We start from the raw sequence: 27,655 nt of genomic DNA, 5'->3' as shown, positions 1-27,655 counted from the left end.
TCTTGGTGCATGAGGATTCGAATAAAACTCTCAGTCCTCCGGAGCTGGCTGATACTTCTGGAGTCGTAGTCAGTACTGGCAGCAATCTGCTGTGACAGAGCAAACAACATTGCCCTAGATCCACTCCTCAGAAAAGGGAAAAGGAAAAGATTAAGCAAGAGACTTGGATCTATTGGCTTTGGCAAAAGGCTGAATACCTTCTCATGCTAAAAAAATTACCGAATTTGGGGAGTAGAAAATGGGGCAGAGGGGGGAGAAATAAAAAAAAGGCATTACAATTACATAAGAATAGATATTTATACTCTGAGTTAATTTATCAAACTGACACAGAGATGAATCATCCACTATTAAATGGGATACAAGTTTTCTTTATATCACAATCATTATTTACAACTTTTAAATATTCACAAAGGAGTCAAGTATCCTCATCTTTTAATTTAAAATGTGATCTTGCAGGCCAAAAGAAAACTCTTGGCAAAAATAAGTTTCTACAGGAACAGTGCCCAAAGAATGATTTCTTCAAAAACAGGATAGATCTTAACAATCATGATGGCACTTCTTTTTTTTAAACCTACACTATAAACCACACAGGGCTCAAGAAACTCAAACAAAGGTAGATCTCTGAGGAACAAAACAATGAGAAAGGGTAATAACAAGACACAGCTACTTAGGACTTTTCTAAAATATAACATAAACCTCATTTTTTTTGAGGTGACACAAGTCTGCTTTGAGGTAGGTTCATTGCCATGTGCTGAGAATCCAACTGAAGCCAATACTGTTCCTCTCCCTGAACTAACTTGAACATATGCATTATTTTAATAACTGGCCTTTTTCTGTTGTAATGCCATTATAAACAACCATACCACTGTGTATTTTTCCATCTTAGAACAACCCCTGGAGTCCCTTCCACCTTTCCCCCCAAAAAAATCTGGGAGATGCAGTGCAATGCTTCCCGAATACTGTTTTCATTATTTTGGAATGGTTTTAATATTATTGGTCATTATTTCCTGTAGATTGATGTGGATGTGTATTTAAAAACTAGACAAGAGAACACAAAATGAAACCCATATAATAAAATGAGTTTTAATAGTCAGTGCCATCATTTTACCCCTTAGGTGAACTTTATGGACGATAAGAGTGTCTACTTTGCAGCTGTGCTTATATAATGGATATGGGACACCCATATACCTCCCACATGTGATCTTAAACCCACAAAAATCAAGAATTACATGAGGCTGGATCTTCTTTTATTCATTTGCCTTTGCTGCTTCAACAGGCAATTTCTTTTCAATCCAGGATTTTAGTTTTTCTATTTCAGTTCTGCTTAACTCATGATTGAGATTTGGAAAAGTATGAAGTGATGCTGATGCCCCCAGTGACTTTAACATCTTGTTGGTCTCTTCACCCCATGAGTAGAGAACTAGGTCATCAGCAGTTCCATGACACTGAAATAACTCCGGAAGAACACTTTCATTTCTTTTCAAAGCCTACATGGAAAGGAGATACTGTCAGACATATTGCTAACAAATTTAAAAGAATAGTTACAATTACATTGTGACAACTTACATAGCATTGCATTTATTAATCTGCATTTTAGTGGTCATACTGTACTATCTCTACAAAAGTAAACAAGGAAATAATGGAAAAAAATGCCTTTAAATTCCAATATGCTAACTCTTGACAAATGATAGGGTTTACTTTAAGGTCTATACCCCTCTCCAAATAAGAAAACCAGAAAAAATTCATGACAGCAGATGGAGCCCATGAGTATTATAATTCATCACAAACTTTCAAAGCAGTTTTGCTTACATAGACTCTTTAACAACTAAGGAAAACTAGCAAAGAAATTCATTTGTTAATCTCCTTCTACACTTCTAGTAATTGTACTGTCTATGCAAAAAAAGCAACACAACATCATGTACGGACAGCTTTAAAGCCTCACTTCCCTAATAGTCTGCTTATCTATTTCCAGGAAATGGCATAAGTTTAGAATATGAATCAATTGCCTCAGATGAATAAACATGATGTATTCAATTTTAATTACCATGTTTTCCATTTAGCTAAGCAGTTTTTCTATAACATCTACCACATACTCACCTGGTAAACAGCAGAGTCTTTATTGAGAAAACTAGACAGTGCAAAGACTCCTGCCAGATCCTGATGAAACCTATATGCTACATGCATTGCCATTCCACCTCCCATTGAAAAGCCACCTAGGATGCAACAAAAGAAAGATTGGATTTTTCTATAAGTCTTTGTAACCCAGCACTCAATTTATTTTTATCTTCAGACTTGTTTCTTTTATACATAATGCAATCAAAAAACATCTTGAGTAACATAAAGGTTACAATGATCTTAGAATCACAGAATCATTAAGATCCTCTAGTCCAACCTTTGATCATCGCGTTGTCAAATAGACCATGGTACCAAGTGCCACATCCAGTCATTTTATGAACACTTCCAGAGATGGTGACTCCATCACCTCCCTGGGCAGTCCATTCCAATGTTTAATAATCCTTCCTATGAAGAAATTCCTCCTGATGTCCAACCTGAACCTTCCCTGGCATAGCATGAGGCTTAAGTCAGTGCAATTGGATAGCTAAAGTACTGCTGAAGATTCATTACTGAAAGAGAAAAAAATCCCAAACCCCAGCCAAAATGCCATTATTTTAGAAGCCATTTGTGCCAGGTAGTTGAACACCGTGGCCATATATACTCTGACATTAACAAAGTAAAACTCTATGAACAGGTAATTTTCACTGCTTACTTTATTCAACTTATTTTTCCCCTAGGCTAGGAGCATTCACACATGAAAGCTCTCTATCACTATTGCACATAATCAGTGAACATTCACAATAGACTAGTATTGAGGATATTTTTGTTGTTACACCTTGGGATATATAATGAATAGGAAAAAAATGCAATGTACTCCACCTGAGCTCTAACAGGACCTCTGAATTAATGGCCTTCTGTAATCCATATGTCTCTTCAACTGCACTAATTCCTTACATGAGATACTTCCTCAGGGATGATTTTTACATGAAAAATGCTTATTCATTAGCAAAAAAATCTAGACTATCACATTACTTCAAAAGGACACAGTACACAGGCTATTATATTGACTGTATCCAGATAATGGCTAGAGTGACATTTCCTTTATTTTCTTATGTGGAATCTGACCATTTGCTTCATTTCCTTTTGATCAATCTGAACAATGCTGTCATCCCCAAACCCAAAAAGGAGCACTTATATTCTAAGAGACCATTTTGCATTTGCTTACAAATAAATACAGATAATACTTTGTTAACATTTAAAATTAAGTCCATTTTAAGCATTTTAGATTACAGGAAGAAAAGCTGCATTGAAAACTCATTACTAGTTTTTAAATGATTTAATCTTAAAATTTTGTACCCAGTTAGTCACAGTCTGGCACACTGTCTGCAATTACTCACCAGCAGTCTTTGACAATGCAGTCACCTTCTGTTTAGAAGTACATTAGGTAATGGTTCTTTTATGTAGATCATACTACTATGACAAAATGCAATACAAAGGACCAGTTCTTTGAATTTGGTTTGCATGGGAAAACCTGAAGTCTATCACCTGGTATCACAACAATCTCCAGGTAAATGCCATATGTTACATGCTTCAAAACCAACAATTTGAATGAGCATTTGTAGCTGTAGACAATTTTTTTCAATTACAAGAAGCATTTCAGTATAAGTGTATGTTTGACACAACACATAAAACATATGGTCCGTCAAAAACTTCTACAAGAATTTAAATTTGGATTAAAGAAATATACGAGGCAGGTACAGATATTACACAAAACAAATGTATGAAGTGACAGTCAGAATGTAAGCAAAACAGAAAGCAAAAAGAAAAGTACATGTAAACAAATTATCTCAGCATAAAGAATACATAAACCCTACTTAGCATGTCATGAGTGTTAGACAAAATCAAAACAACATGCAACATTTCATCCTTAGATGGACAAAATATCACAAGCTCTTCACTTGAGACCAATCTACTTCCAAGACATACAGTGGCTGTACACAGAAGTTCATAGTTAGCCCATAGGTTTTAAATAAAAAAAAGTATGTTCACTTTCAATTTTCCCCTTATACCTATTTTAATGAGAACTGTGATTAATGCTTCAAAACAGTTGAACAGTGTTAGCTCTACAATGCTCAGTATACCAGTTCAGGAAAGCATTTCTGTTAACTTTCCTGCCTTACAAATACGTGCAGGCTAAAAGGTGAGCACATACAAAACAGACACAAATAAAACCCCATTGCAGAGAAAATTGACTCAAATATGCATTTATGACCTCAAATGTGCTTCAGTGTAGTGCTGATTTTTAGGTAACATCACTTTGCAATAAGAAGAAAGCTGCTTGCAACTTGCTTTTCTAGTTGAGAAAGATCTGCTGAAATCACACAATCGTCACACTTCCAAAATTAGAGAATTTCAATCAGAAGGAAACTTCGCTGCAATACTTTACTGAACCAAAACTCCTTTGCAAAAATTCTTTGTTGGAATATTATCTGCAACTATGTTACAGTCATACTATGATGGAACACAGAGTGAATGAAGACTGAATTTCTCATATGTAATTGATTCCTGTTTGAATAGAATAGAAACTCTCATCACAGTTGCCACTTTTCAGTGATAAAACATTCTTTCCAGAGCTTGTAAATGGCCTTAGGAGCCTTTTAAACAAACCTTCAGCTCACTTCTGCTAAAGATCTTGATTTGTATTAATTTGCTCCTCATTTGTATTTGTCTGAAATGATAATCTGGTCCATGATGATACTTGAACATTATATGGGGTTCAGGAAACCAAATATTTACCTACTGTCAAACTTGAGCTTTATTAATTTCTTTGTATTTGGCCTTACAATGTTTGGTTTTGTATCTCAGAAAATGACTAACAAGTATCTAGCACAAAGGTTTCTTTATTTTGTCTCTCCTGTCCTGTATACATAAGAGAATGCTCAAAACTCTGCCTTCTCCCCCATGTTCCACTTTGGTGCCTGCAACAGTCTATTCCCAAGTTCAGAAAGTTCTTTAGGTTTTCATTCCTCTTTACAGAAAAAACACCTCTCTAACACACACAGGTTTGACATTGCTGATTGCTTCATGAATCACATAGATCTGACTGTAAAATGCTTTAAACAATTTGTTATAATGATTATGGAACTAGGGAACAACAAACAACATCACTTTTTTGCTCTTTCCAATTAAAATTTTTAAATGTGCTCAAAGTTTTTTTTTTCCACACTAGAAACCACAGCCATGGGAAAAAAATTAGTTATTAATCACCTTTAGTGCACAAATTTTGCCATCTGCATTGAATACAGATCTTCTGCTCTTTGCAGAGACAGACCAGGAGCTCTTCTCATATGAACTTGAGTAGCAAAGTTAGAAACTGCTTCATTACAGCATAGAAACAAAAAAGGAGGAGGAGAAGCTAAACTCCAGACTTCCATGAGATAAGAATTAGGACTTGGGTGCAGGGGTGTGGTATGGCTTGTTTATTTTAAGTAGTATTTCTTCACCAGTTTCTCTCTAGTAGTTGTTCTTCATCTTCTCTGTATTTCTTCAGAATTGTCAGTACAGCTTTGGTAACAAAGTGGCATACAGTGTCTGTGCCAGCACAGCACAAGACAAATGCTCTTCTGTTGTATAAGGCTACACCAGCACAGTTAGAAATTGTCTCGTCCTGTTCTGTTACCATCACAATACATTACATACTCTTGCCTCATTTTCTTTCCATTCTCACAGCATTTTTCATTCTCAATTTCTCCTTTCTTAGTATTTCAACTTATTTCAACTTCAATTAGTTTGTTATCAGGAATTTCTCCCTAAAGCTACATTTCAGTTTACTTTCTGCTCTCCCTGGGGACTTCCTGTGATTTACCTGCTATTAATGGTAACAGCAAAACATTGTTCTACACATCATCTGCAAAGAACCTGACTTTCTGTTTTGACCCTCCCTTTTCATCAATGAATGAAAGTATTATATACATTTAACAGTGTTCATAAATGAATATCAGCAAAGAGTAAAAATGCCAGTGGAACAGCAAATTCTCTTCTCCACAGAAGTCCCTCAACACTGCTCCTGTGTTAAGTGTTCAAGTATGTACTTTGTCTCAAGTGAATTTACTCCTTTGATTGTCTCCTTTTAATCTATTCAAGCAACTTCACCAAACACTAACCTTTCACACTAGCAGATCTGCAATGGATAGTTTCCACCTTTCATAGCCTTTTTATTCTGTTTGTTACTCAGTGACTGAAAGTCTTTAATAGAACAAAGGCAACTTCCCTTGACTGGCTCAGCCACTCGCTCTTGTTAGGAACATGACACAATTTGCTCCCTAACTTTCTCACCAGCCAAAACACATTTTGAAATGCATATTTAAGTGGTACAAGTTTTACCACTTTCTTGTAAAAACAAGTGTACAATAGTTTCTAACGTATCAACTTGCAGAAAAACCAGAACCAGTTACAGTTTTATTTTCAACTGTTATGGGTAATAGAGGGAAACCCAACGTGTACCTAAGGAATCATAATTTTTAGGACTGGAAGGAAAATAAAATCCATGAAAAGTCTCAAATCAATTTTTATTAAGGTCTTACACTACCCAATCTACACCTTGCTTCATTTACCTAGTGTGTTTCCTTGGCTGTTTCTAGAGAGGATGAGAGCACAGCCCTGTTGCAACACTTACCTGCCATTTTTACATTCAGCACAACCGCACAACACTGGAAAAAGGAAGAGAATAACCTATTCTTTATGCTCACAGTATCTATGATTTCCAATTGAATCACAGAAAGGAAACTAGAAAATAGTTCTCTAAAGCAAAGAATATTGAAGCACAGAAGCAGATTGTCTTAGAGAGATGTGAACCTTCCATTAGTGGAGAACTTTCAGAAGAAGTCAGAAAGGCAATGGTAAGGATTTGCCTAAATACAGCTGAACCTGCACTGACACATAATCATGGATTAGTGAATGTTGTTGTCTCACTTTTCTATGATTCTGCAGGCATGACTGTGAAGAAAATACAGGTTAATCTGTACCCTGTGGCATGTCTACACATGACTCCCAACCATTATAAAAGCCCATTCATCCACTTAATTTTGCACAGAATTCAGGCATTTATTAAAGAAGAGTAAGTACATGTTTTCAACAGAGTTTCTATTAAGGCTGAAAAGATCAGAATTTGATTCACTTTATAATTATTTTCTCATTGAAGTCATTATCTGACATGTGATGACAATATCATGATTGAATTATTTTTGGGTTTATTGTTGTTAGGTTTACTCCTAATCTTCACTAACATTTGCTAAGCCTGTCATTCACAATACAGAACAAAATTGAGTATATGCCACCTTTTAGAGTCCCTCGTTTTCAGATATATTAATATGGACACCACCAAATGCTGGGAAACAAAGTGACCAGTGGTGGATCCTACTCTCTGGATAAAATTAGCATTTGTACCTCCTACTGAACGACTTATGAAGGAAACAGAAACATCCATTTGTTAATGTCTCTTTTTACTTCCTGATACACAAGCTAGAGTAGCAGAGCTCCAAAAGAAAAATAAATGGCCAGCTGAGGTACAAAAAAACACAAGAGAAGCAAACATTTTACCTGAAGTATAAATGCAATGCAAATTTACACTATTTCACTGAAAATTAATGAAATGTTGCAGGCAATATAGGGCAGATGGACTAATAGTACTGCTTTGAGTCCAGCATCTCAGGCATAATTTAGATAAATCACAAAGCCAGGCAAGGGGAGGTACGGAAAGAGAAATCTCATTTGAATTGCAGTGACAAAGGCAATATAAACCTGTGAATTTACTCGGTGAGAATAAAGCAGTAAGTACCTCTAAATGAAAGACAATGTTTTCCTAATGAAGACAGAAGATAGAAGGTAGGGTGAGTGACAGCAAAAGGCTTAGAAGCCAAAGACATTAAAATGTCAAGATTGTGAAGTAGTTTGCTCAACACTTTAACAATTTATTCTTGACTTTTTATCCTAACATATTTACAGAATCCTCTTTCTCTGCGATGTCAAAGCAAAGATATTTCTTCCCTATCCCATTCTCACACACACTGAGAGAGATGGAAATGCTAATATTTACAAGAAGCACAGAGCTTTCATGTTACTTCCACCATGGTTCAGTAGCTATGTAAGAAGTCTAGCAATAAACAAAAAGCGGTTGTGTGTCTTGTGTTATTGTTACAGTACAAGGGGTCAGGAATCATGCATGTGTATTTTGGCATACAGTCAAACCTACAGGACTGTTATGGAGAGTTTATTTGCACTGGCTGCTTACACAAATGACTACAGGTGGCAGAGACCAACACGCTTGGATCAGCACTTCTGAGCTACAAAAGAAGTGACCTGTAAAAGTAGGAAAGTAGTGCTAAATTAGGAAGAAGAAAGGAACAAAAAGACTGCTTTTCACTGAAGAGTAGTTGACTAAAGTGAGCCCTATCTAAATGCTCCAAAAATGAGGTGGCCATTTCTTTCAAGAGCTTCTAACATATTCTTGAATAAGATTGTTGAAATCTTTGACATTTTCCACCTACGTGGAGTTATTTTACAGTGCACTATCACCATGGAAGCAGTTAAAAAAACCCAACAACAAAACAACCAAACACAAGAAAACAAAACAAAGCAAAACCACCACCACCACCACCTGAAAAACCAACTCAGTTTTAAATAGAAAAAGGAATTATTGTTTCACATTTCAAACTGTGATTATTTGCTTGTTTGGCTAATTTAGCAATGAATTCAGGCATTTATAAAAAAGAAATACATCCAGTTTTTAAGAAGGGATACTATCAAAGCTCCAACTGTCAGAATTTGACTAAATTTATAATGCTTTTATCTCCAAAGTCAATATAAGCCTACTTACAGGATTATTTGCAAGAAGTGCTTTAGCCAGGAAGACCAGTAAGAGTAACTCAACAAGAATGTTTGGCTAAAAGGTGACTACCATTATCAAATTCTGGGGATGATATAATTATTTTTTGAATAATTACATATTGCTGTTAGTCTCCCTTCCTTCCTCCTCCAAGGTCAGGGGAAACAAACCTTAATCAGAAGTCTGCTTCCTTTAAAAGACTTGTATTAATAGGAAAGCAACTCATGAAATAGTCACGAAATAGGAATGGGTATATGAGCCTTGTACTACTGTGTGCTGGTTGTTACAGAAAATTGATATGGATGTTTTAATAGTAAGACTTCATTTACATCCAGTAAATTAAGTAATTTAATTCTTTAGAAGTAGATTCATCCAGCAGCTGTTAAAAACAAGGCTGCACCAACATTTTTCTTGATAAAGAAAGAGAGAAGTGGCACTGCACAACCTGGACTCCATCCTCAGCTTTAGAATTCTGTCCTACAAGCAGCCACATGTGGATTACAGAGCTAACTGTGCTATCAAAACAAACAACACAGGCTATAATTTCTTTCAGAGCAAATGATCTTACTGTCCCACAATCTTGAGCCTTGTGGAAAGTCTGAATGGCTCAAGAAGGAGAATCATCCTCCAGAACACCAGGTGCTGGGCTTCTCATTTTCCACTGTTTGAGAGCCCACTCCTGCTTCCCCTCTCTTCCCACTCGCTCACCTTTGCACAGTGCTCCCTCAGATCTTGCCTTCTTATCCCACACCTCTGAGCTGTCAGCAGCTACCCACCTTCCTGCTTGCCTAACACCTCACTCACCCTCATCTAACAATATCTGACACTCATCCTCAGCCTGTAATTTCTAGTCTGCTATTCCATATAAAACCATAACCTTCAATCTTGTTACCCTCCTCATACTCATTTTGTTTTCTTTCCACTCATTAAAACTCCCACTTATTACAAAACAGCTCACCCAACCCAGCTCTCCTTAACCCTTTAACAAACATTTCATTCCCTGTAACTACCTTCATACAACTGCTCTGCTCTTTGGTTTCTGTGACCTACCAGAAAAGGCCTCCGCTGCTCTTCACAGACTCCGAAGTTCTTCAGTCTCTTCTCTCAACTAATTTGTCTCTATTTTCCATATCTCCAACATGACTGAACAGCACTGAATGCACTGTGAATTCATACCAAAATTTCATCATGGTTTTCTCTGCTATAAACATCTTATTTTCCCTTCACCTCACAATTCTGCCTCCTCCAACTCCATGGTACCAGCAGTCACAAATCCACTGTCTGCTCCTCACCTCTTTCCTTAAGCCTCATCTTCTTGCACCAGATGGATATTCCTGACTTTTTTTAAGAGAAATCTAAAAAGATCTGACAGGACTTAGTTATCTGACATTCTAAGCAAGTGACCATATCTTCTATTATCTCCTGTAGACCAATCTCCCAAACTCAGAAAAATTTCAGGCCCCCCGTTTCTGTTTTTTCAGTGTACATTACAGTTTGGTGCACACATACTGACTTGGCCTCATATTCTCTTTTGATCAAAAGAATACAGAATCACAGAATGGCTTGGGAAGGGACCTTAAAGATCATCTGTTTCCAAACCCCCTGCCATAGGCAGGGTCCCCTTCCACTAGAGCAGGTTGCTCAGGGCCCCATCCAACCTGGTCTTTAACACTTCCAGGGATGGAGCATCTACAACTTTTCTGTCAGCCTGTTCCAGTATCTCACCTCCCCCCACAGTAAGAACTTCTTTCTAATTTCTAATCTAAACCTACCCTATAGTTTAAAGCTATTCCCCCTTGTCCTATCATTACATGTCCTGGTAAAAAGTCCCTCCCCAGCTTTCTTTTAGGCCCCTTTAGGTACTGGAAGGTGCTATAAGGTCTCTCTGGAGCCTTCTCTTCTCCAGGCTGAATATTATAAAGCTGCGCAGTGCCCTTACATAACTCCTAATTTCCTTTAAGAAACAATGCCAGAAGATGGACAATTATTTACACAAATTTAGATGATTAATGTCACCTTTATGCATAGAGACCTTACAGGACTTCTAAGCTTTACTGTCCATTGCATCACACACTGGTTAATTATCAATACCAGTGCAGAAAAGGCACAAAGTTCTTGTGGAAGAACACTTAATCTTGTACAGCCATAAGTGACAGAATTAATTTTCCTCTAGCAAGTCTCTTACGCAACCACATGGGTCCTCTTCTGTACTTTGGACAAAGCTAATTCAGGACTGTCTTATTTTGCTTCTTGCAGAAATACTGGACTCAACTGTGAGGATGTTTGCATGTAGTCTCTGTGAGGTGAGGAAACAAAGCTCCCAAGTGTTTGACAAAACAACTATAATTATTTCTGATTTATATATGAGGAATACAAACACACAGAGACGGGGACTTCCAAGGAATCTATGGACTGAAACAATCAGTGCATACCAACTTCCTTACTCTGCTTATGATTTGGAAAACAACTTTCATACAGTCTCCCTATTTCTAATTTTGAAGGCTACAGAGAAAAGAGAAAAGCCCAGTAGCACACTGGATCTGTACACAGAAAATCTGCCAGCTCACTGTACAGCAATGCACCTGCACTTCTTCCACTGCTTCCAAGTTATCAGGTATAACATGGGAAAGACAGATCAAAGAGGCTGTGCTGACAGCCATCCAAAACAATGCATTCTGCAGCCAGGGCAATGAGCCAGAAAGGGAAAGTAAGCACAGGCCTTCAAAGAGCAACATGGGGCTGCACCAAGAAAACATGTAGGCTGAATGGTAGTGGTTCCACCACACATGATTTTGATGGCATGACTCAGCTGCCCATAAATTTTTAAGTTCCCACATTAAGAGTTTTTCCCCAACCTGAAATAGTTTGTGGTCTAGAGATGGGACAAGGAGCCAAGGACTTGTGAATTCTCATTCCCCCTCTGACATAGGCTACTTCATCACCCTCAGCTCCTATGACTCAATATCCCACTATCTGTTTCTCAGTACTGTGAAAGTTACTGGAAAATTGTGGAAATTATGACAAACAAAGATGGACACATATGAACTATGACAGCTAATACTTGTTATCAAGTGTTAACCTTTAGTGATATATAGCATGCACATTCTTTCTCCATTAATTAAACACAAAATTATTAGAGCATTAAGGAAAAGTTCATGATTATTACATGCTACATCTCCACTCGCCAAAATACAATTCATTTTGGGAAAGTACACTTTTCCATCTTTGAAAAGGGCTAAAAGAAAATAGTAAAAATATGTACTTTTTAAAGTGAATCAAAGTAGATGATATCTTAACAATGAAAAAAAAACATTAAAGTAACACATTATAAATAAATCTCTCTTACCTATTAGTATCCTATTCTTTGCAATGCCATTCTTAATCTCATCATTGATCAAGTCTGTAAGCTGCTGGCACATGGAATCAACACTTTCAATGTGTTCAGGACAGTCATTAGAAATCTTATACCTGTCAAACCACACATTGGAAAAGGCTCCCTTCATAGGTGTGTATGGCCTGGAGTGGTGGAAGGGAAGAAAACAAATTATTAACCCAGCATAAGATCAAAAGCCTTCAGCACACATGATAAATAAAAACAATTCAGTATCTTTCCAGCAAAGAAGACAATAAACTTCTCTTAGGGCTAATGCAATTTACAACCAGTCACATTGCCTTTCACTGCATTCAAATCGTGGTCCTTCAAGAATGAAGTCAACATTTGGAAGCTATGTAAAAAGCAATTTTCAGTCAGTTCAATGTTAAGGTTGGTCAGGTCAGCCAAAAATTTTAAATCTTAGGCCTGCCGAGAGCTTCTTAATCCTAAACAAAGCTAGGGTTGAAATCCACACTGGAATACAACAAACTGAAGTAACAGCTAAAAAAAGACAGCTTTGAAGGAACTAACTATATGGAATTGAACTGTCTAACTCTTAACAAAATTGACAGGAGACAGGTACTATGAACCTCTAGGTATTCTGCCAATTTTACTTTTTGTTAAATAAATACAGCCATCCTCATTTTAATGGGGCAGGTAGCTTATAAAAATTACTGAAAGAAATGTCATGTGTTCACTGGACTGGTACACAACCACAAACAAGAGACATAATATTCCACACTGTAATACTGTGTTGTCAGACTAGTGTTTTTCAGTGCTTCAACATGCTGCCCAAACCTCAGATAAGCAAGAAACCTACAATACAAAGCAGCCTTTTCTGGTTTTAAATAAAAATTATTAATAGAGCCCTGAAATCCCAAGGAAGGTGATCTAATTGCCTTGCAATGGCTCTACAATATATTGCAAAACATACTGCTAGGAGATCGATCCTTCACCTCAAACAAAGCCACTTGGAATCCTTATTTGCTATGCTTAATCAGGGGGCAAATTCTTCATTTTATTTAAGCTTAGATCAGATTACAATTGTCATCCACAAATAGACAGCCTTTGATAAATGTCTGGATGGGAACACACTGAAAATGCTAAAGTTCACTTCAGTGTTCTCCGTGGATGTTTTTCAGTACTAGCATTAAACCAAAACACAACTAACCTAGAAAGAGAATGGCATTATTTCAATTATTCTTAATGAAGGAACAAATTCTGCCTTTATTAATACCAGAGAGGCTTCACATAGTAACCAGCTATTTCTAAAGCAGTACCGCCATGAAGACGAGAGTCCAAGATATTTCATTATTCAGTCTTAAAAGTAAAACATGAGAGAACATAAATTTTCTTCTGCCTGTTGCAATGAACATGAAAAAAAATGTCCATGACTTTAAAGTTGGTAAGACAAACATATTGAAAGAGGCAACAAACAGACACACTACAATTTCATCTTTCTGAGCAGAGCTTCAGGACTAAGTACCTGAAATGTACTGTTATTCAAAATGGCATACAAGATGTGGTCAAGTTTAGTACAGTGTGCGCCTTAAGTAACCCCTCATTTGCTTAATTCAAAACAAATCATATACTTAAGCACCTAAATTCAAGGAAATTCAGTGAAAATATTTTGTACACCCAGCAAGCTAAGGCTAAGTTTAAAAAATATTATTCAAATGTTTTTGCCTTTTTTTTTAGTCTTCTCTTTGGAATCTTGTCTCCAGGATTCTTGTCAAATGAGTTTTTCAACATCTAAGAAACAAGATTACAAATCTCTAATTCACAAAAGTCAATTTCTATAAGGAGACATTTCAGTCAAACCTATCAAGAACTGAATCACTCGAGTTTCTGGAAGTCACTTGGTCAATGTGATGTACAGCAGACTAAATGCCTGGGCAAACAGCATTTGATTCATGGTTCCCTCTAAAACACTTGTACATTAATCCTGGTTAAATGCTTAGCAGCCAAAGGGCTTAATTTTCTGGTAAAGTCAGAGTACCTAATACTTTTTCGAGAAAAGATGTGAAAGGTTTTAGTATTGTTACAGCAGACTGACCCAAGATTTCCATGGAACAAAGATACATATATGTATTGCATTACAGCTATTTACTTTTACATTACAAAAATATTAAAGCAGGTTTCCCCACAACTAAAAGACAAAATCATACCATTTATAAACAGGACAAATTGCATTATGAGATTGTTATACTTTATGAGAAGATGAAACTCAGGACTTCTACCTGCTGTCTTTGCAAATTCTTCAATAAGATAGATGAAAGACTAATGTGCTTTAAACCCACAGGAAAAGACCGCCAAGCAAACAGACAAGTGGCTTTCAGCTGCCTCAAAAACATCCTTGCAACCACTCTTGATTTCTCAGAAATGCATTAAAAATAACCTTTACATAAAGCTGAGAAGTAAGATTCTTTTAATGGTTCACCCAACTGGCACATCTGTTTTAGTCATTCACCTTGTTCCTTAAATAATCCCTTTATTAGCTGGCATACTACAACTCAGACATTACCACGGTAAACAAATATGTTTGGCATGGAACCATCTGTACAGCTCCAAGAATACAGCACCAAATTTTTTCATACAATTAAACCACAAAAAAAAAAAAAATCCCTATGTTACAGTGACATGAGAAGCTGGATTGAAATATGCAAAAGAAAAGAAATACAGAGTGAGTGAAAACTCCATCTGATAAGATCAACGTGGTCAGTTAAGGACAGTGACAGAACAAATTGTGTGCTTTAAGTTTGGATTTTTTTGCTTTCTTAAGTTTAATCACAACTCATAACATTAGTCCCTCTGTGCCTCACTTTCTTTATTCTCTTTTAAAAATTATACTAAAAATATCTAAAACTGTGTGCTGTTGAAACTGGTAATGAAAATATATAGTCCCCTAAGTCGTGAGGGTCTTTTTTTTTTAAATTTCTTTGGTTCTCGAGCACATGAAAGATTCAAATCCATATAAGAAAACAAGAATCAAGAACCCTATCTAGGTATATCCAGTTTCCAAACTTGTATCAATTTTTAAGAGACAACTAAAGGAAAAGTTCATATGAATTTATCTCTTAAAATTTAAAAGTAAGGAGGAAAGACGACATAAAGGAGACCTGGCTAATAACAAACATTTAAGAAACTGCAGGCACTATGAGGATTAGATTCTTTTTAATGCTTCCCAACATCCTCAAATCACTCTAGATCATGTTTTCTGACTACTTTATAGGTCTTATTTTTAAGGGTGCCCATTGACCTAGAATTGTTTTCTCACATATACACCTCTTGCACGACACTGCAATTTCAAGAAGATCCTACACAATACTTCAACATCTTAAAAGCAATATATATCCTATAATATCTCTGAAAGTACTTATCATCCTTTCAGTCTTTTTCAAATGCGTATTCAAATGGAAGTAATTTTCACTGTTGATTTGACTTCAAAGTTTCAAAGCAATATATATAATTTCAGTTAGCTTCTGCTAATGTGAGTTCTGTAGTAATGAGGAAAATATAAATTAGGCAGCAGTAACACCATGTTTTTCCACCTTCCTGAAGCATGAAATCTAGACCTGCTTAATCCCATTTAGAAATGTGCTAACTAATCTGAAATTATCCTAAGTTAAAAGAAGTGGAGAGCAACCAAAAGATGCTACATGGGGTTCAAATTCAGATCTAAACCGATGGCAAATTCTATCTCCAAAATGAGGCTATTAGCAAAGTGATTCACATAAAGTTACAGGTGTTTTTGTTCATTATCCAATAAGTCACTGTGCCTGTCCAACATATTAAGTTAAAAGACAAGCCAGCAGTGCTAGCTGCTTTAAATAAGAAACATAAGAGTAGCAGACAGCACATTGATAAACAGCAAATATTCTTCCCCCGACTCTTTCTCCTGATGCAGAATTGTATCATTGCCCTCACGCTCAGTGCTATGATCACCCTACATTAAGCAGTCACATAAAACTCAGACCGCTGGTGCTGGCTTTCAGGGTTCCAGACAGAACTTCCTGAAATGTCAGACAGAACTGGAAATTTATAGTGAAGTTAGGCTTCAAGATTCAAATAAGGACAGAGAAAGATCAAAACTAATAAAATCCTCAATTCTTCTTCCTTCCCAAACCCATCTTCTCTCAGTTGGGAGGCACAGAGACATTGTAATGTTATCTTTTGGAAGACTGCGCACCCCTTCAAGAAAATCTACAGAGCACACTACCACACTGTCTAGGTTCTACTTAACTCTGCTCTGGTGAGACTCCACCTGGAGTACTGCATCCAGTTCTGGAACCCTCAGAACAGGAAAGATATGGCTCTGTTGGAGCAAGTCCAGAGGAGGGCCACAAAAATGATCAGAGGGATAGAGCATCTCTCCCATGCAGAAAGGCCAAGAGAGTCGGATTTGTTCAGTCTGGAGAAGAGAGGCTCCAGAGCGAACTTAGTGAAGTCTTCCAGTACTTAAAGGGGCCTATAAGCAAGATGGGAACAATCCTTTTAGTGTTGTGAAGAACAATGGGGAATGATTTCAAACTAAGTGGGGGTACATTTAGACTAGATATGAGGAAGACTTTATTTACAATGAGGCTGCTGAAATACCAGCACAGGTTGCCCAGAGAGGTGGCAGATGCCCCATCCCTAGAAACATTCAAGGTCAGGCTGGATGGCATTCTAAGCAACCTGATCTAGTTGAAGATGTCCCTGCTCATTGCAGGGGTATTTGACTAGGTGACCTTTAAAGATCCCTTCCAATCCAAAATATTGACTGATTCTAGAAGTAAGTCTTGACTCTCTTAAAGGTGATGGCAGGTTTTTCAAATGAAAGCAAGGTTACTCCCTAGTCCCAAATTCTCTCATAGCATAATCTCACTGCTGAATTTCAATACCACATCACAATAGAAAATTTAGTACATAATTCTGTTTTTAATTCCCACTGTCTTCTTGAAGTAGAAAGCAAATTTGAAAAGAAATTTGGAAGAAAGCAGAGAATCCAGCTAGTCAAATGAGAAATATAAATCAAATCTCTAGTCCAAGGTATATCTTATGTTAAAACTGAGGTTCAACATATCTTAACAATGAAGCCTTGTGGTATGGAAACAGAGCATAAGACGTGTCCAAAATTCAAACAGTTTCAACTTAGAGCTATACTTAAAAAAAAATAAATTGCAAAAGGTAAGACAGGAGTCATCTCCACGAGGAGTAATTTTGGCTGTTCTTCAGTAAAGGCTGTGCCTGTTCACTCAACCACATGCAAATGTTTTTGATAGAGTTGTTCTGGATGTATACTGCCTGAAATGAGAGCTGATTGAACCAGTACATAATGGTTACCTGAAGAAACACTATGCTGACAGCTTTTGTTACTTGAGACAAATCTTAATCATTCAAGACAAAGGAAGCCACAATAGAAGCTGGCATAAAACTCAGCAGGAGAAATTAAGAGTTTGTCTCTGTTTCTTTGTTTCTGTTGGTTTGCTGGATTGGTTTTGTTGGTTGTTTCGGGGGTTTTTTTTTGAGTGGGTGGTGTAAATTATGGGGATTTGTACTAATCAGAAAACAGCAATTATGTTATGGTTGAAAAGGCCATAAAAGACCTTTCATACACACTGCCAGTTCCTCAGCAACCAACAAATATTGCCTGCTTTATAAATTCACAAAAAGAAAGTGGCAAGAGGCAAAACAGGGCCCAATCTGCATCAGTTCTCCATTGTGGGGTCTGAAAGACACTCTGGGATCCAAAGTGATATCTTTCACAAGCTGGTGGCAAACACCACCAAGGATGGATGAACGACACTAGTTAAGCACAGAAACCTTTGAAAAGACTGTAAAGCAAGAGCAAGAATGACACACAATTTACAAACCCACAACTGCTTGCTAGAAGGGTGATATAAAAACCTGTCTCCAATTCTTCTGTATAGGAAAAGCATTGAGAGAATCAAAACAAGAGGAAGAATGCCTAAGAGCACAATGCAGTTAAAGGGATTAGAAATCCAAGATTATTTCCATCATGTTCTAATTTGTTTTCCCCAAGCATGATTACAGTATCTGCATTCCACATGGTATTTAGCATCTGATGTAAGCATTAGATGTATGCATATTTAAGTTTTCCTCACCTAATTCAAGAGTAGAAATAAAAAGGAAAATACAAAGTTTATCCAAGCATGCTTCCAGCATTATTATGCAGAACATGTTAAATTTCTACTTAAAGGAGATGAAAGAACCACCCCATGACACCAACCGAAACCTTTTCCATTTCTCCCTTAGGTTTCCACCTTTAAAAAGACTTCTTTGTGTTAAATTTATGAATGAGGTTAGGGCTTACAAAAGTCAAGGATTAATAACATTTGCTTGAGCCAAAAACAGTATGATAGGCACTGTGCACACTCCCCTCCACAGCTCCGCCAATCCATCTCAAGTCCGACCTGCAGTACATCCCTGCTGCTTTTCCAGTCCTAGGCCTCTCACAGGCAGAGACTGCCAATGGAGCTGAATGGTGCCAAACTGTCTGGTGGTTTTGTGATACAGCCAAATGGGGACTGTGATGAGATGAAACTCATTTCCACCATGAGCTGAGCAAAGATGTGAACTTAGGTGAAAGGATGGAGTACTATGCCATATAATGCTGAGTAGTCCTTATCAGCCACATAAAGATACGGGAAGTTAGAACAAATTGGGGGGAAAAAACCCAACCAGACAACAAGCTCTGCACAGAGAATTATGTGCCACAGAAAGCTTTGTTGAGTGAATGTCAAAAACATCCATAAAATAGGCAAAGTAGTATTTATAGTTTATTTTCTGACTTGCAAAAGAGAAAGACTGTCAGAACGGAATGCAAGACAACACAAAGAATCTTTGGCCTAGATTTTTTCAGGGAATTAAAGAAGGAAAGGTATATGTATTAAAACAAGTGGAGCCTAAATGGTTTTAAATTTACCACGTTAGCTCCTGCAATGCCAATTTAAACTATCACTTTCTATTAAAAAAAAAGAAAAGGTTAAATTGGGTGGTATTCAGTTCTGATTTAGAAACTCAATAGAAACCTAATGTTTAAGTCACAGTTGTAGCAGCTGAAACAGTATTTAAGTTGTAGCCATCCTGACCCAAATAAAAAAGGAAAAAGGAAACCCTTTCCTTTAAAACTATTAGTGTAGACGTGGCTTTAGGGATTGCATCAGCTGCTAGGGCTACAACTGGAGTTTGGTTTTTTTAAAGATGTATATTAGCATTACAATGGAGAAAAAATAGAATTGTGTTTAACAAGTTTAATGTATGTACAGAAGCCCTGATCTTGAAAGAAAGCTAAATCAAACAGCTAAAACAAGTTCTCTACTAATTTTTAAGTATCCCAGTAGACTACATTACAGAGAAAAAAACCCAAACCCTCAAAGCAATGCATAAAACTTTTAATTTGTAAAGCAAAATTTGCATGCCCCAGGTACATGCATTTAATTTACAAACATATTCAAAATTTAGGTGTCATTACTCTCATTACATCACACTGAGGCTTCAAATCCATATATTTTTTCCCATTTTTATCTAAGCATGCTTTTTACCATATGCATTTTACTTAGTATTTTTGCAGGACTTTCTTCTTTAATAGTAAAATTCACAATCTACATTCTTCTATTTTTGCTCAGGAAACGAACAAATATTGATGGGGGATGAGTGAGACAAAATGCTGCAAACAATTTACCTGTCCAGGGCATATTCAGTGATCATTCTCTATACAGACCCTGCACATTATAAAAATGATTAAAGTAAATCTCTTCTTTAAAAATGTGTGACTTTTTACTAAGATCTATAGACAACAGTTAAAAACAGTTTTATAAAATGTAGTCCTGTAATGTTCTATTGCTTTTACCTATAATCCTCTTTAGTGTTTGCCGACATCAGTGCTAGTGAAGCCAAAGAATGTATTTCAGAATTCTTCTTGATTATACGTTGGACTGGTTTTCCAAAATAACTTTCAAATATACTGAGTCTTGAATCAAAATATGTCTGAATCTCTGATGCTGTACAAATCAAAAATATGCATGTTTCAGCGCCGGGGATAAAATCTAAATAAAACATAAATATAAGCCCCATCAATCCTCCACAAAGAAAAAAAAAATTCAATGTTTTCTTGAAAAATGTGAATTCCACTGCTTTTCAGAACTCTGTTTAATAGAGGTGAAGAATGTGTAAGATCATATCTATAGATCTAGCAGCAGAATAATATCCATCAGAAATGTGAAGAGGTATTCCTGACCTGCAGTTTATCCCGCCAAAGCCCCAAGCTTTGCGGTTATATCATCAAACCTGCTTTTACTGGCAAAACTGACAGAGAATGTTCAATGTGTATGTGCAAAGTTATGCTGGGAAAGACAGGAGTTTATAGAGCATGAAGTACATCCACATTAACAGGATTTTGCCAGAGGAGCACATTAACCAAGCAATCCTAATCCGGTCTTGCCAAACTTCAAGCTTTCCTTTGAAGACCCTGCAGCCAAGTTTTGCACTCTGCCCCTATAACCTGACAGCACAGTGGCAAGTTACAGAGACCCACAGAGGCTCTCTCACATCAGCTTAACTTTTGGCCAGCACATCTCTCTTTCTCTACATGATCAAAGAACCTGGATCAGAATCTTCCTCAGCATATCTGCACGCCCACAACCATCTGGCTACAGGTCTCATTATGAAGGATTCTGAATTCTCCCACTGGTGGCAGAAACATTTTGAATTCTTATCAAAACATATAAATATATACACACACATAAAATCACCACATACAGCAAGCTCCTAATGCAGATATAATTATTTTAATGTCTGACATTCAAGTTTGGATATTTTAGGTCTTGCTTTTATTTTCTCTGAGAGAATGGAGAGCAACTATTACAAACCCATTTCAAAAAGCATACTGTGATTTGTTCTTGAATACCAAAGCAACATGAAGTGAGTCTGTAAAGGTTCCTGTTATTTCTGTTTTCAAACAGTAACATGTATCATCACTAACTTCACTTCAGCATTGCTGCAAACAGTGGCAAACACTACTGTACTTAAGAGCACCTGCTTTATTTCACTGTGTCAGATAATGCTGCCTATCAGCAACAGAAGGCTGTGCACAAGTGTACTTCATATTGCCAGTCACAGACAAACAGTGTGTTTTATATTTGTTGAACATACAACTTTTTACAGTTTTGCTAAAAGACACTTCTGAATCAACTCACACGTGACTTCCATCTGCTGTAGACAGGAATAAGAGTAACCTCAACTTAAAAAAGAAAAAGAGAGTGAAATAAACTGTTTATTCACATCTTTTAATTACAACAGTGCCTTTCTTCCCATCTGTTTACCAAAGTACTGAAATCCAAAGTCTTCGGATAAAAACAAATTCCCTTATTTGAGTCAGAAGATCTTGCTGGTTAATCATTTATACATAGTTTACATCCATAGTTACCCAAAGAAACCAGAAAAAATGAGAAAAAGATTGACCTCAGAAGTGCTGTGGGACGGAAAAGCAAAGCAGTGGCCTAACAGATGTGATCTGAGGTGCTCTGGCTGCATGTAACATGCAAAGAAAAATCATTTGACAGAAAAGCAAAATCTCCTGCATTTCTCCAGTACCTGCTGTGTTGATAGGGAAGCTATGGAGCCCATTATCATGTGTGATGTGCCACTTATAACTCTGGCATCAGTTTAGCCTGCCATCAATGAAGTTATGAGTACATTATTTACAGAAAATCGTGTTCACTTCCTACTAACCCAAAACACACTGCTTCAAAGACTTCCACTCACGGTCTTGATTTTTCTGTAACACAGTGAGTACATTCACACCGCAATCTCTCAATTGCTTTTCCTGCCTAAGCAGACCATAAAAAATACATGGTTAAGGAAAGGGGGTTTTTTTCACATATTAGTGAGTGCCAGACAAAATCTGCTATTATACTTGTTCATACCCTCCAAGAATTTTTTTTCTGACTTTCAGATCTCCGTACCTCGAAAGTCTGTGTAGACTGTCACAATTTCCTTTTACGTTCAACATTCATCCACATTCATGCACAAATTCAGAAAGAAACTCAAGCCCTATTACCCTTCAAGGAAACATTTTCCTAACTTAGAGTCACAGACACCTTAAAAATGAATTTATATGAAGAAAAAATAAGCAACTCTGAAATTTAATATTATACATTTAATATATGTTACATATATAATATTATAATTAAGTATTATATATTTAATATTATCTTTGGATGGCTAAATATGGAGGTAGGTGCCCAACATTCAGCCTTTACGTTTGACCTCATAAACTTTCAAATTCCTGCAAGCAAAATTTTTATCTGTATTTCCAGTCTACCACCGAACACACAGTGTCATTTAACAACGAGATTCTTGCCTAAAGCAAATATTGAACTCAATTCTCTTTGAAACGGTTTGATGAGAATTCAAACGAGAAGCAATGTGTGTTTCTAAATTTCCAGTCCTTTCTCCAGCTGCTGAAGATCTGTCAAATCTTACTAACCAAATAGACTGGTCAACCTGGCATTAAAAACAACAGAATATATGGTAGTTAATATAGGTAGGACTGGGATTCAAAACATAGCTCTGTAATGGCACTACAACACACACCAGAGCATCATTGTCTATTTATATCAAAGAGATGGAAAGATACTATGAGGACAACACCTGAGTTTGAATTAGAGGCTGTGACTTTTGTAAAGTCTTACCCATTTAGAGACTTAACCACTTAAAATCGCAGTTGCTGGACAACAATGCACTGTTGAGCTCCAGTTTTGCCAACAAGCATACGAGAGAGAAGAGGAAAATGTTACAATAGTCTGTACCAATATTCAGAAGCGTATTATACAGTAGAGGAACAGCATAATTTAATCCTACAGTAATAATACATTAAACAATACCTGGCAGGAGCCGTTGGGTAAATAACTTTTATATGTTGGAAAGCCATGTCTTGATTCAAAATTTGTTTTATCCATGCTCTTGCTCCTTGGCCAGTATCACCTGTATCACACAGAAGGTGACAAGAAGAATTATTCTGTGCATTTAGCAAGAAAATTATACAGTGTCAAATACATTTATTCCAGATTGATCTAATTTCAAATCACAAAGTCAATACACCAAAATGCTAAAAAAGAACTTTCTAGAACCTTAGTCCCCTTTCCAATGAAAATGGACTCAAAATTTCCTAAAACAGACTACTTGAGAGGTACTACAGCATAAGTTTAATAAATACTTCCCTAAATCCTATGGCTTAAGTATCTCCCAGGTAGACACAAGATCCTACCTGGGATCAACTTGCCTTGTTTGCTGATAAGTGATAAACAAAAAATCTTGATGAACATTTTTAAAAAGTGCAATAAAATACCTGCTGCTCTCCTTACAAAAGATTACTTATACTAGAGAATTTAATATTAACCCACTTTAAAACCTACTAAAGAGCAGTAAAAAGGATCTCCACACTTAATTACGCTAATATTGCACATGGACTTTAAGGGAAAAACATGTTTTGTAAAAGCACTCAAGAGATGAGTTCAGGTTAAAATATCTAGCAGGCTCTTAAAGAAACTATAATCCCATGGTTCTGTTTGAAAACTGACTCTCAGCATGTTTTTTCCTAATCTTAGCTACTCAATCTATGGCCAAAGCTTCTGCAGGCTGAAGTGCTATGAACAGATAAGCAGGATGAACTCTTATGCAGACAGCACATGCTCCTTTTCAACAAGTATACATGTACAGAGCAGACAGTTTCTCAAGCTTGTCTTTGCATTGCTGTTATCTTCCGCCATAACTTCACTGCCACCCCTCTGACGAGCACGCACACACGAGTCTCCAGAGTTAAACAATACATCAAACTTGAGGAAACCAGTTTGTCAAGGAATATAGTTTACAGCAGGCAATACGTTCAACCTAAAAAATGTGGTGGGGGTTCAGCAAACTGGAATTTCACTACTGCCACTCATGCCACAGGCCTTCAGTCTTGTCTGAAGCTGAGGTTCCCACATATTATCCACTCAAACTGCTAATCTGAGTTAACTGTACTCTCTACTACTTTACTCAAGGTGCCTGGTTTGACTCGAGAACTCACCTATTCTTTTCAAAAAAATTATTTTCCTCAAACCATGAGGAAAAAAACATCACTGCCTCTAAGCCAGGTTTACTGCCACCTTACATCTGAACAATGTTGCATAAACATATCAGTTCATTATTACAATGTTACCAAGTCCTCAATGGAGAAAATTTGCTCTTTATCACTCAAACAAAATTCAGTGATGCTTATTTACACACACAATTAATGCATCTTCAGAATTAAAACAGAAGGCAAGAAGGATTCAAAGCCAGCATTTTTTTTTTCTGTTCAAGCACAACTGGCATAACTAGAACTATTCTCTGTTTGACCTAAACAGTCCATGTGACAAATAAGCAACAGGGTTGCAAAGCTAATTCTTTACAAAACTTATTCTGTGGGAAGTCAAACAGTGAAATCAAAGTTACATCCTTCATGCTTCAGAACACACTCCCACAAGCACTTTGCTTATGCAAGTAGCATGGTCTAAGTTGAAACACACCTCTGTTTCTTCACAGACACTCTTGATGTACGAGGGTTTCCTCATGGTTCTTGCCACCTCACAAGCAACATATCTTTGGGATATGTTTTGAATAAACTTTTTTTCTCTTCCCTCTTTTTTTAGTTAGAAAGCCAAGGTCTAGGCTCTGCAAATACTTCCTCAGGACCAACCCTCAGGTAAGTCAACCTAAGCAAGTATCTGAATGCTTACAGAATCAGGACTTCATTAGGTATTTACAAATGCCTTAATGATGTAGAATATTGTATTTTACTATATATTCAAACTTCTTAAACTTTGCAAAGATCTCCAGAAACAGTTAAGGAAGCTAGTTTGTCCATTAAAAGTCCACAAAAAGTTCAGTAAGAGAAAATTTAACTACGGCCTTCTCTGTGTCAGGAGTCATCATGGCCCAAATGCTCACCAAATGCAGTGAGAACTTGCATGCACAGATAATGCATTTTGACTTGCTAAGAATAGAATTTGGAGGGGAGGGAGAAAGACAGAAGACCGTGACATCAAACAAAAGCCAACAACCTTCTGAAAGGTTTGTCTTTCAAGCTGTTCTTACATTTTAGTGCCATATGTTTTTCTGAACACTACAAAAAGAAGCAAACAATGGATGATTCTGCTTTGACTGATGGCAACAGTATTATCTTTTTCCCCCTCCTCAAGTAAAATATGAATTATTTTCCTTTCAAATATAGCTTGAACTTCCAAATTTTCTTTCTCCACAAAGTTTAAATTTAACAAAATGTAACATGTAGACTGGATATTAGGAAAAATTTCATCACCAAAAGGGCTTTCAAACACTGAAACAGGTTGCCCAGGGAAGTAATTGAATCACCATCCCTGAAGGTACTTAAAAGATGTGTAGATGTGGCAATTAAGGACATGTTTAGTGGTGGACTTGGCAGCATTTGATCAATGGTTGGAATTGATCATCTTAAAGGTCTTTCCCAGCCTATGATTTTGTGCCTGTTACAACACACAAATTTGCAATCCTAAGCCTAAAAAATTGTATCGTATTTGTTATATCCATTTGCCTTCCCTGCAAAGCTATCAAATGGATCCTCTACCTAAATTGGATGTACAGTACCAGGAATTTTCTTATACTTTTCTATATTATTCTGCACTTATTATAATTTGTCTAGAGTAAGCATTATGAACAAAATGGATTCATGCCACTTGACTGCCACTTTCCATCACAAGTGCTGTACAGAAGGTTTACAATTCAGGTTTACAGGCCAGCCCACAGCAACAGCACTTCTGTCTTAAATTCTATTCTGCGGAACTGCTAAAAACCAAATAAAAGCACCCTTGTACTTCCCCTTTGCAAACATGATGAACAAAATCATATAAAAAAAATGAAAAATTGTAGAGTACTTTAACCACATGTGGAATCAACCTCTAACCATAATCTTCCCTTACTCCTCCAACATTAGAGAAAATTATTTCCTCAAGCATTAAAGCATTAGTGTTAACAAGGGGGCTGAACACATCTTATAAACTCTTTCACTTTCACTCTTTTACTCACAGAATTTTAAAAAAGCAAAATTAAACTAGGTTATAAAAACAAAACTAATTTAATAAGCACATACAGCTTTGTTAAACTAAACAGAAACATCAGCAAAAAGAAAAACTAAGAGAAAGACACGGAAAGATTTGAACACATTGCCATATGCACATGGGCAGCTCAACAGAATGGATTCCCAAGGCCTTGATCTAATAAAGATCTATGATTACTGTGTTTGGGTTTTTTTTAAAACTCATGTGTTGTTATTTAGCAGGTTAGAAATAACTTTCAAGGAAAAAAAAAACAAATCAAAATGCACAATCCCCTCCTGCCCTCAGACTGGTCATTGATGCAGGTAACTCTCCCCTCTCTAAGTGATGGCCACATAGCCAATGTGGACATGGACAGGACCCTCCTAACAAAGAGAAGTCAGTCTATCAACACTGGCTTTTAACAGGTGACAACAATACTCTCAGCCCGATCCAAAAACACCAAGAGCCACTTTAACTGTGAAAATCATCCTTTGCCTGTGGCTACCCTCTGAGTGGGGCAATTAAGAGAGCAACAGGACTCGAGGAAACAGCGTGGGGCTGAATCGGGATAGGTTTAGGTCGGATATCAGGAAGAGGTTTTTCACCCAAAGGGTGGTTGGGCACTGGAACAGGCTCCCCAGGGGAGTGGGCACAGCACCAAGCCTGAGTTCAGGAAGCCTTTGGACAATGCTCTCAAGTACATCGTGTGATTCTTGGGGTGTCCTGTGCAGGAGTTGGACTCCATGATGCTGACGAGGTCCCCCCCAGACCCGGCACATTCTATGACTATATGATCTTCTAAAACGCGTGTGTTCTCACGGCACAGGAGGCCAGGGCGGTGTGGGCCGGCGCCGTCCCTACGGCACAGCCCTCCGGGCACAGACACACCGCTCTGTGCCCACAGCCGCCTCCTCCTTCCCGGCCAGTGCCGTAGGGACAGCGACACCTCAGACCTCTTCCCCGAGCCTGGCGGCCACCCTGTCCCGCCGCCCTCTTCCCACAGCCCCGGGAGGAGCACCCCAGCCCCGCTCCCGGGAGCGCCCCGCCGGGCAGCACCCTGCGCCCTGCCCCAGCCGCCGGGCAGGGAAGGGGGGAAAGCAGCCACCTGAGCCGTGCAGGAAGATGAGGGAGGCGGTGTGCCTGCCCGCGGGGGACACCACGCTCTTCCGCAGCGTTGCGGGCGCCGCCATCCCAGCGCTCTCCTCCCCGCTCCTCCTCCGGGCCGGCCCTGCCAGTTCCGGGCCT

The 27,655-nt window shown here is 37.5% G+C and overlaps 1 protein-coding gene across 1 annotated transcript; it reads right to left on the bottom strand.

Moving 5' to 3' along the window:
* Nucleotides 1-1,061: 1,061 nt before the first annotated feature.
* Nucleotides 1,062-27,655, bottom strand: LYPLAL1 (lysophospholipase like 1). Its single transcript, XM_027681933.1, has 5 exons — nucleotides 27,516-27,655; nucleotides 23,201-23,300; nucleotides 12,285-12,454; nucleotides 2,098-2,213; nucleotides 1,062-1,487 (listed from the first exon to the last, which is right to left on the bottom strand). Exons 1-5 carry the CDS (start codon nucleotides 27,598-27,600, stop codon nucleotides 1,248-1,250), a joined length of 711 nt encoding a protein of 236 aa, XP_027537734.1. The 5' UTR covers nucleotides 27,601-27,655; the 3' UTR covers nucleotides 1,062-1,247.

The sequence above is a fragment of the Neopelma chrysocephalum genome, unplaced genomic scaffold, assembly GCF_003984885.1.
Source record: "Neopelma chrysocephalum unplaced genomic scaffold, ASM398488v2 Primary Assembly neopelma1_61b, whole genome shotgun sequence".
Classification (NCBI taxonomy): Eukaryota; Metazoa; Chordata; class Aves; order Passeriformes; family Pipridae; genus Neopelma; species Neopelma chrysocephalum.
This window is presented reverse-complemented; position numbering and strand designations above follow the sequence as displayed.